Source organism: Castor canadensis, chromosome 6 (assembly GCF_047511655.1).
Source record: "Castor canadensis chromosome 6, mCasCan1.hap1v2, whole genome shotgun sequence".
NCBI classification, from domain to species: domain Eukaryota; kingdom Metazoa; phylum Chordata; class Mammalia; order Rodentia; family Castoridae; genus Castor; species Castor canadensis.
In genome coordinates, this window is record NC_133391.1 from 173,479,730 (window position 1) to 173,491,132 (window position 11,403).

Genomic DNA, 11,403 nt, shown 5'->3' on the forward strand with positions numbered 1-11,403 from the left:
AAATGCTAGCTAGTTTTTTAGGTGTCTTACCTATCCTCACCCCTCCCTTGTGTGCTCTCGCTTTTATCATGTGCTCATAGTCCAATCCCCTTGTTGTGTTTGCCCTTGATCTAATGTCCACATATGAGGGAGAACATACGATTTTTGGTCTTTTGAGCCAGGCTAACCTCACTCAGAATGATGTTCTCCAATTCCATCCATTTACCAGCGAATGATAACATTTCGTTCTTCTTCATGGCTGCATAAAATTCCATTGTGCATAGATACCACATTTTCTTAATCCATTCGTCAGTGCTGGGGCATCTTGGCTGTTTCCATAACTTGGCTATTGTGAATAGTGCCGCAATAAACATGGATGTGCAGGTGCCTCTGGAGTAACAGTCTTTTGGGTATATCCCCAAGAGTGGTATTGCTGGATCAAATGGTAGATCGATGTCCAGCTTTTTAAGTAGCCTCCAAATTTTTTTCCAGAGTGGTTGTACTAGTCTACATTCCCACCAACAGTGTAAGAGGGTTCCTTTTTCCCCGCATCCTCGCCAACACCTGTTGTTGGTGGTGTTGCTGATGATGGCTATTCTAACAGGGGTGAGGTGGAATCTTAGTGTGGTTTTAATTTGCATTTCCTTTATTGCTAGAGATGGTGAGCATTTTTTCATGTGTTTTCTGGCCATTTGAATTTCTTCTTTTGAGAAAGTTCTGTTTAGTTCACATGCCCATTTCTTTATTGGTTCATTAGTTTTGGGAGAATTTAGTTTTTTAAGTTCCCTGTATATTCTGGTAAAACAACTTCTCTTTCTATCACTTGAATGAATGTTATCTTTATGCTGTTTCTATGACATTTCCTAATTGGTTCTTACAGGTATACAGGAATATTACTAACTTTTGTTTGTTGATTACAACAGACTTGCTCATTTTACAACAATACAACTTATAAGTAGATGCAAAGGAGCTAAATAAAATATCTGCAGATCTAACAGTGTTTAATAATTTACTTGCAGATTCTCTTGGATGTTCTATGTGAATAGTCACAACAACCACCAAAGTGAGTTTAATCCTTCTTTTACTCACACTTTTGCTTCATTGGTTTGCCCTGGTCAACCTAGATTAACTAAGGTCTCAGCACAAAGTTGAACAGTAGGGGTAATAATAGTAAGGTGACTGGTCATATCATGGAACCTCTATAAACAGTTTGTAAAAGGTTCCATCAGCATGAGCAATAAACTTTAATAAATTTACACATCTACTTATTGAGATGTGTACTTTTCTCCTTTAATTTCTTAGTGGTAATAATTACAACAGATTTTCTAAAGTCGAAGCAGCCTTGGATTCCTGGGATAAAACAATCAAAATACTCAGACACCTGCTGGATTCAATTCCTCAATATCCTACCTAAGTTGTTTTACCTCTATTTGTTGTTGCACTATGCTCTATGTCTAGGATTCCTTAAAATCTTATACATGACTCATAAAACTACGTACCTTTTTGTTAGTCAAAAACTGTAAGGAGGTAAATCATGAATGCTCCTCATGATGAATAATGGTTTGCTAGGGAGATAACTGCTGGGTCACTATCTATTACTGGCACTGGCTGAAGCGTGCCCACCCACAAAGACACACTGGAGTATTGGCCACTATCCCCTCCACTTCCTCAACTACCTCAGAATGGCCTTATTTGCAGCAGAGTGGCTCAAGTGACAAAATACCTGCCTGACAAGCATGAGGCCCGGAGTTCAAACATCAATACTACTAAATATTAGTAACAGTGACAAGCAACTATTTTTGAACATATAGTAGTAGTAGTAGGATGGTTGGCTTTTTTAAAATGACCTTATTTGGAAACAAGGTCTTTATAGATATGACCAGGTTAAATGAGGCCACCCTGGTCACAGTCACCCTGGGTCACAGTCAGCTGCAATGTGGACTCTGATCGGATACAACAGATACACGCATGTGCTAAAACAGCTAAAAGTACAAGGGAATTTTTTTTCATCTTTCAAAGGGCAAAATCTATAAGGTTTGGGAAAAGAAAATAAAAGCCAAATGAAACTAGAAAGTAGAATCAACACACAAGAAAACCAACTCCATTTATATTGCAAAACTTCAACAAGCTTGCAAATCAGTGGCACAGATTCTTCTGAGAGAACAAGGAAGGGGATGGAAGTAAAATAAGCACTAGTTGCACGATTTTTGTCAAGCATCAATCCCATACTCTCTACCATGCCTTAGGAAAATCACTCCTTCCCCATCCAGCAGGAAGCTTACTTCCCTTCTCCTTTGGTTTTTTAAGACAGGATCTGGCTATGTAGCCCAGGCAGGTCTTAAATTCATGAGCCTTCTGCAACAGCCTCCCAAGTGCTGGCATAAGCAGCGTGTGCCACCATGTCCAGCCCAGAAGCTTGCATTTTGAAAGAGGTCTCTGACTTGGAAACTATGGACACTTGGGGTAAGGGTACGAAACCACAAGCAGAGGGACTGAGTAAACTCAAGCACAATGATCTGAGACTGGCCACCTGTTCCCTACCACTGAACTCTCAGATAGGGCAACCAGTCCTTCCGTCTTCCAGGAAGAATGGAGATGAGATCTATAGTACGGACACTAGCATCAATGGATTGCACAGCCATATTATCCTGCATTACAGCTTGGAAGACCCATACACTCAGTTTGCAGCCAGCATATCAGCCACCACTCTTAAAATGAACAATCAAGATTTCCAAACACAAGACATAGCCTGCAATGAGAAAGGGGGAGACCAAAACAAGCAAAAGCATCTTGAAGTAAACAAAAATTGAGAAGAAAGCTTTAGAGATATTTACTAACACAATCTGAGAAAAATGACATTATATAGGTGAAACAGTAAGTTATTTTTAGAAGGGACAATGAGAGCTTTTAGAAACCGGGGGGTCAGGGGATCTTAAAATTAAGCACGTGAACATCTGCTAGGTTGGCTAAAATAGAAAAGATGGACAATATCAAGTGTTGGTGAGGATGTGGAGAAAATGGAGCCCTTTGTAAAACAATGTAACTTCTGTGGGAAACAGTTTGGCAATTCCTCAAAATGTTAAACAGAATTGCTACATGATTAAGCAGTCACACACACAGGCACATACCCAAGAGACCATAAAACTGAACAACCGGTCCCCTCCCCCCAAAAAAAAAACAAATCAAAAACACAGACTTGAAAAAAAGAAAAATAAATACAATTAATTGATGTCATTAAATGTGGTCTCATTGAACCCAAGAAGAGCTCTAAAAAGAGAATAAGGAAAAGGTATGGAGCTACCAAAGCAATATTCATGAAAAATTTCAAGAACTAAAGCCAGAAGTTTCAAAGTTTTGAGGCCAAACATGGATTCCAATAGGACCCAAACTATGAAACATCAGCACACAACTTCAGAACATCAGAGACAAAGCAGAGATCCTCTAAGAATCCCAAGAGAAAAGCAAAATGAAACACATCATGTATAAAGAATCTAGAATTAGAAGGCCTTGAGACTTCAACAGAAACACCAGACACCAGGGCTCTAGAAAGCAAACCTCCAAACGTTTGAAGGAAATTTAAAATTCTGTACAATGAATATTTTCAAGTCCACAAAGTCTCCACAAACTCACTTCCTGAGACATCCTTTTCAGGAAGGTACTGAAAACATGAGTATCATCTGCCAGAAGAATGAACTAAACCAAAAGAAAAGATGACGTGGGACAAGAAATGCAGGTGAAGACACCCTCCTCCCCCCCTGAAAGGCAGCTGGGCCCCAGATTACAGCAGGAGGGAATGTTTTTGCCTGGGTAGGAAATGGTACATTCTCTGGTGGGTGTGAATGTATTAAAGGTACTTATACCACACTGGCAAAGAACTGCACATGAAGTGCAGTTATTTTGAGAGATGAATACAAATTACTTTTTAAGTGAAACTGATTCTGCCTCTTACTTTCCCACTCTCTTTCGAGTCCTTTGCTTCTCTACCCCATCTTCCCTGTTATTTCCAGATGCTATTGGGCAATATCAAGTGCTACGTCACAGGCAACACAGAAACCTCAGGCTCTGGAGTCACACATATCTGGATTCAAATTCCTGTTCACTACCACTTCCCAGTTGAGTGACCTTTGGCAAAATTACTCTCCCTACCTCAGTACTAGTTCCTATTTTACAGATGGGGAAAATGAACTGCAGAAAGGTTAAAGAGCTAGATACTATCAGGATTAAATAGGATAAACCATATAAAATGTTCAATCCAATCCCTGGCAGACAGTAAGCAGACATTAACATTTTCAGGATGAAAAGTTGAATTGAGGGTATAATTATTAATTAGGACAAACAGGAAAACGCACAGAAATATAAAAGTAATAATGTACTTAGAGCTTAACTCTGAATTAATGTGTAGCTATAATAATGTCAAACCTAAATACAGTTCTAACTGAAATCCTAAGTATACTGAGAGGAAAGGAGGAATGTGCAGGTATGGCAGTGAGGGAGCTTCATTCTCACCTTCCAGAGTCAGAAATCAAATCCAAAGTGAAAAACAGCACAAAACAACATAGACTACTAGTTAAGAAAGTTCATTATAAAATACACACAGTGCAAGCAATTATAAATGATGTCTCTTGCAAAGGGGGAATGGATGGGGTTGAAGCTGCAGGCTGCCTTAAGAAAACTGTGTATCTGGTTTTCTCTCTGAACATGTCATGTATAACTGATAAAAAAAAAACTTAAAATCACAAAATAAAGCATTACATAGGGAAAAGAAAGACTTTTTAGTTATCCTACAGTGACTAATCCCATCACCTAAGGCCTGATTGCATGTCAACTTGAATTTGGCCAGATATTGTAGGATCCTAATAAAACATGTTTTCCTCCTCCAATCAGGTTCAAATGTCAGGTAAGCTGTTTGAAACCAAGCTCTCTAAATGAGCCTTATATGGGTGGGAGAGTAACAGGATGTTCCTGGGTGGAGGGCACTCGGGTGGAGGGCACTCAGGGTTCCCTTCTGAGCCATACTCACATATATAGGTATACTACTGGCCAGGTTCTGTGGAAGGAAGTGAGAGTCAAGGTTCTCTTCCCTCCAGGAATGGTTACAGTGTTACTTCTTTGATTACCTCTTTTCTCTCAGCATTCCTACTCCTCTTCTGGAGCTTCTACTGGTTGAGGATTCCTTATCTTAATGCTTGTGACCTGAAAGGTTCCAAGTTCAGTTTTCCTGTTTTTGGAAGATGCACAGACTTTACAGGTTGAGCATTCCTAATCTAAAAATCCAAAATCTGAAATGGTCTGAAGTTAATACAGATTTGGGATTTCTGAATCAGGAGTGCTCAGCCCACTGGAAAGCTCACATTTACTCTAGACTACCCTTTTCACTCATAACTATCTCTTTTGCTTTTCTTTGCCTTTGCATTCTGTGTGATTTATTCAAGTTAGATGGTTTTCATTTGGCAACACAATTCTCAGAGCAGCCCATTTTCTTTCTCAAGACTTTTGATTCTCCATTTACTCCTTTTCTGTAGCAGAATACTTTAATTTTATCCATATAGCATCCTCTGTGAACACTGTCTGCCCAAAGCCCCTCCCTCCTGTGGGGAAGTGAAATCAAAACAGTGGTTGAACACACAGTATGAGGAGGGACCTGCCTTGGAGAGAGCAAGCTAGTTAGTAGACTCAGGAGATGAGAGGTGAATAAAAGATGGTTAGTATAGTGGGAAAAATGGTTACACTAAACAAGTAAGTAAAATATACAGGTAATACTGAAGATGAGTAAATAAATACATGATAATGGGATAAGAACACTGCTGCTAAACAAATAATAAAGATAAAATACCTGGGGGGAAATGTGTCTATACTAAACAAGTATGGACATTTTCCTTATCATTATTCCTTAAACAATACAGTATAGCAACTATTTACATAACATTTGTGTTTTAGTAGGTATTATAAGTACTCCAGAGGTGACTTAAAGAGTATAAGAGGCTATGGGCACATTATCTGCAAACAGTTCTACACCATTTTATGAGAGACTTGAGCATCAGGATTTTGGTATCTAGAGGGGTCTGGGAACCAATCCCCTGCAGAAATTGAGGGACAACTGAATATGGAGGAGAGAGGAGTTTCTCAACCTCAGTACTAGGACATTTTGGGCTGGAAGACAGGATGCTTGCAGTACTCCTGGTTTCTTCAAGGTGGCCTCAGCACTGTCCCAGCATCAAAGTGTGTGTGCAGCCAAAAGTTAACACAGTAGGCAGGTCTGGGAACACTCTCTTCCTGCTTACCAGGTGGTCTATTGGCTGGCATTTGGAAACATGGATTTCTAGGTTTTCTCCCACCATTCCAGAACTGATGAGTAACTCACTGCGCCTAAACTATGCAATGTGGTTTAGGCTGACCAGCTGTTTTCTTTCTAGGAGTCTGGAATTTGGGTATGTGCTAGACAGAAGGTATCTACATGATGAGCCCACAGTGTAACCTTGAGCACTGAGTGTCTAATCGGCACCTCCTCATATGTGTCCTCACAACATGCTGTTGGAAATTTCAGGGTTCCGGTGTGGTCACACTGTGAGGCTCACCACTCATGCCTGGCTGCCCAGTGTTTTACCCACGTGCCTTGCAGACTCTGTTGGTCTCCCTCTTCTGCAATAAGCATGTCCAGGAGTATTACTCATAAGCTACTATACCATGGGTCTGTCAGGGAATCACTGACACTGGACATGGTCTCCACAACTCCCGCCAGTGTAACCCAGATGTTCCCTGAGGAATGCAAGGCTCAACTGCAAAAACTTTCACAAACATGAAAGACCAACACTAAATAAAGGAAGCTGAAGGCCCATGACAATAAAATGTCACATTTTCCTGAAAGGAGCTTTGGCCAGAAAGGAAGAAAGCCATTTTGGGGCCATTAAGCAAATCTGAATGGGTCCAAGGACAGACAGAAATGCTAAAGGATGTTAGAACCAACATGTGGAGGACTGCAGGCTAACTGTGTTGGAACATATTCACATTTTCAAGACATGTACCCACTACCTTTTACTGTGTTTCATTTATCCAAACTACTTTCTCCCCTCCAAAACTCTGCACAACTTGCTGCCTCTGCCCACCAAACTCTCCCCAGTCTCTCCAAACTTATATAAATAGTAAGTTCAAATCTGTCCCTAGGACAGCCAAATACCCAACTAAATCTAATCTTGTTTATGAGCTGAGTTGTTTCAACTTCCATTAGACTTCCAGTCCAGCCGTTCTGCTTGACAAAAAGGGGACTCTATCTACCAAAAACAAAGTAATTCGTGATAGCTGACTAGCTTGACAAAAAACATGCAACTGAACACCTGCTTAATTTCCACATTATCACCAAAGTAAGAACACATATGGGTTTTTATGACTTGACAAAGTTCTGCAACCCCCATGGACACTGGGCTACAATAACCACCCACTATAATCAAGGAGGATGAGGTGATTCATGAAACTGTATTTTTTAAAAAATACATACAATAAACTCAAGCACTTTGACTAGATTCAGATACATTTCTGCCTCAAGCAATGGTCTCAGCAAAGGCAACTGTACCTCTTCAACTTCTAAAGAAAATAAGGGAAAGGAGGGGCAAGACATGAAAAGAAGATTTTTAGCTCAAGGACTGATCAGTTAAGGACAGAAACTTGCTTAACATTATAAGCCAGAATGCACTCACAGCAGTGACACAGGTGCCCCCTCTGGTAAGACACCAACATGGTGCTTGTAAATTTTCTACATATCGAGAAGTTTCAGTGTGTTAAAACTATATGGAGATATGACTTCTCTCATACAAAAGTTTAATCCAAGTAGAGTATAGTGCTTGCTGTGATAATATGTAGTACATGCAGAAAGGTGACTATCCACCTACTAAATGACCAATGATACTGCTTTTCCTCCATCCTCATTCTTTCCAGTACTGGACCCCTCTATAATGCATTCCCTGTGTAATTCTCTAACGCTCCTTACCTTATGCTCCATTTCTCACCATTCCATGCTGACCTTAATCAAAGTCCACTTACCAGACAGCTGGTATTCTTCACTGACTCGCAAAGTTCCTTTTAAGTGACCCATTCTCCCATCAAAAAAAAAACTATTATAATAAACTTAGTGCTCATCAAAACTAGCCTCCTCTAGACTTCCTTGGAAGTATATTGGGATATCTTGACACTGTACTCCACAAACAATAAACTTGAAAATGGCTGAAAACCCCCAATCCTAGTGTCATTTTCTGAAATTCAGTCTCACGTTTCTAACATTCCTTCTACCTTGGTTTCTTCTTTCTCCTTTCTCTACCATAGTTCTCACGGTCATTCAAGTTTTAAGTCTTTGCACCTTCCATTTTCCTAAGAAGATAGCCATCCTCTCTTCATTTTCTCATATCCAGAACCTTCTCTTCTCTATTCTCATTCCCAGGAGCCTTCAATTAACTCAGGCTATTATTACACTAGTATGTATTAGCAAAATAATTTACTTATTTGCATACCTCTCCAAATCATCCTGCATAACACTACCTATTATTTTTACTTGAAGCACTGCTCTAGTCTGGTAACTATGCATGAACCTCCACCACTCCAGAACACCGACAGAAACAAGTACTAAACTTGAGAGCAGTTACTACTTACGGTTCTCTACAATCTGCCGAAAGTCTATTTTTCCAGTACTAGAATCACCATTCACAACAACCACCCTTTTCCTCTAACAAGGCATTCCAATTCCACTCAACAGAAACCCCAAATACTATGGAATGTCCTGATCTAGAGTGGCCTCCCTTTTGTTTTTATAAAGTTTCAGTGGAACACAAACACACTGATTCTTTTATATATTGACTATGACTGCTTTCACATCTCAGTGGTAGACTTGAGCTATTGTGGACAACACCCCATAGCCTAATCATTTATGATCTTGCCCTTTACAGATCTAGAGAGTTAACAAGACTACTCCTATTTCTGTTTTGAGAACCAGTAGAAATGTGACACGGAGGTAAAGAAGGGGACTCCTTAGGAGGCTCATGCAATAATCTTTAGGTCACAGATTGGAAAAGTTCCTACCAAGGTAGAAACAGTGAAGATGGTGAAAAGTGGATGAATAACAATAGAAGAGCGAAGAGAACCAGTGATGGATTGGATGTAAATTGTCAGGAATAAGAGGTATTAAGGATGCCCTAAGTAAACGGATGGACACAACTGCTACGGAAAAACAGAGTTCACACCAATTGTTCTCCCGTGCAAACACCTCCAATGACTCACCACCTCATTCAGAGAAGCCCAAACCCTTACAACGGTCTATACAACTGCACAATCAGGCCTCCTCTTACCTTTCTGACCTCATCAGATCCTGAACATGCAGTCCACTTCAGCCTCACTGAGCTTCTTGCATACCAGGTACGCACCTGATTCAGGTTTGTACACTTGAGGGTTCACCCAAGATATAAAGAGAGGACATTTTCTCACCCCTTTGTTCAAATACAACTTTCCCGGGAATCTCTAAAGTCCAACAGCCACTGCCCCCTTCCTTACCCTCATTCTCTCCCTTTCTTGGCTCTATTTATCACTAATGTACTTATTACTGTCTAACATTAACTTGTTTTATTTGTTCCATCCCCCCCAACCCAAATGGATGCTCCAAGAGGTCAAGAATTTGTCTTTTTCCCCCCATTACAGCAAATACAGTGCCTAAAAATAGCAGGTGATCAATAAATACTTGTTGAGTGGATAAACTGGCTCAAGCAATAAACATAATTAAAGATTCAGGAGAATTTTATTCACATTGCTGAGATGGGGATGGGGGAAGAGACTAAGCTATCTATACAATGTAGCTTAACTAAATCAATGACTGACACTTAGTTTTCTTTCTACCCAGAGTACCAGGATATTCTTGCTCCCAAGAATTGAAATGTGTGGAATCAGTTCAGAGACACTGCAGATCAAATGAAAACCAAGCTTCTCTTGATGGCCTACCAAGTTTGCATTCCTTTCCCGTGTCATCTCATCAACCATCTCTTCTCTGCACTATCCTCATGCCAATCAAACCATGTGCATCACAGATGCCCAGCCCCTCCTCACCACAGGAAACTTTCCACCTGTCAATCCCTCTATTCAAAAAGCTCATCCCACATGTCCCGGTACAGACTGCTCCTCCTTTATTACTCAAATCCCTGAATGTCAATATCTCAAAGTCAAAATCACTCAACCTGGGCACCCAGCCAAGAGACAAGACCACCATTTCAACATCCTCCTTCATTTCCTCCTCCTTTATTTCCTTCCGAATACTTAAAATCCTGTAAAATCTCTTCCTTCTGGTTCACCACCAAATCCACAGTGCCTAGAACATCAGGCAGAATAGGTGATGCTTACATGAGGTAGCCGCCGGCAAAGGTGAGTTCTATTTTACCACTGGACGCATAGGTAGTAAGAAGGTAAATAAGACTCTGATATCAGACAGCTGGGAGGGTCACTGGGAATGCGTATTTGGTACATTTCCCTACTCCCAGGAGACCTGGAGCCAGACTCTAGTAATTCAGGATAGACAACGGTCCATGCGGTTGTGGAAGCTTCCAGTCTCTACGTGCCTTTAATTGGTTATTTTAGTCAAGCAATTAACACGTTACTTAATCGACCTTATTTGCTTTCAAAACCAAACACTGGACTGTACATTAGATATGAGCTGAAATGCGTTCCCCAAACCTTCAAGTCTAGTGACCAGACAACCCACGTCACATAGGATCTGCCTCCCACTAACAGGATGGGCTAGACGACCGATCAAAGGCCTCATGCTCAGAGAGGTAAAACGCCTCAGCACTTCACCCGTCACTCACGAACCTCAAAACCAGCCCTGGGGCTGGATCGGGATGGGGGAGTGTCCGCCCGAACTCGCTCCCTCCGCCCTCCGCAACATCGCAACCGGGGAAAGAAATTCTGGGTTCCAAGCCTAAGTAAGCAAAGGCAACAGATCCCAAAGCAACGCAAGAGAAAGAAGAACGCGACGGGGGACAGCGGCTCGGGTTGACACGCAGTCCGTGCGGCAGGACCCCGCAGCCCCCCAGCCCTCCTCCGCCCTCCGCCCTGGAGAGGTGGCGCACCTGCTGCAAAGAAGCGCAGCCCTGACACCGCGAGAGGTCTGCCGCCGACCCGGGCGCCGCCGAATGAGTCTCGCCCGGCATCATGGTGTCGCCGCCGGGCCCGGTGGGCTCGCGTGCCTCAGGGACCCGCAGCTTCTGCCCAGTCTTGCCTCCGCTGATGTCGCCGGGGCCGCCGCCTGCCAGGCCGCTTCCCGCCGGATCCGGGCGGGTCCATCCGTGCACAGACGTCCCCGTGGAGATGGCGAAGGGCTCTCCAAATCGGAGCCGCCTCAAGCACTAGAGAGAAACGCTACCCGGCGCGGCCCCCGAGCGCGACGCAATCCAGCCAGGA

At 42.0% G+C, this 11,403-nt stretch overlaps 1 protein-coding gene across 1 annotated transcript in view; it reads right to left on the reverse strand.

Annotated features, from left to right (window-relative positions):
• Ice1 (interactor of little elongation complex ELL subunit 1) overlaps positions 1 to 11,393 on the reverse strand; it is a 54,880-nt gene extending 43,487 nt beyond the window's left edge. Inside the window, exon 1 of the mRNA XM_020154663.2 lies at positions 11,073 to 11,393. Coding sequence (XP_020010252.2) covers positions 11,073 to 11,156 — 84 coding nt within the window. The 5' untranslated portion in view covers positions 11,157 to 11,393. The remainder of the gene's footprint in view (positions 1 to 11,072) is intronic.
• Between the last annotated feature and the right edge of the window lie 10 nt (positions 11,394 to 11,403).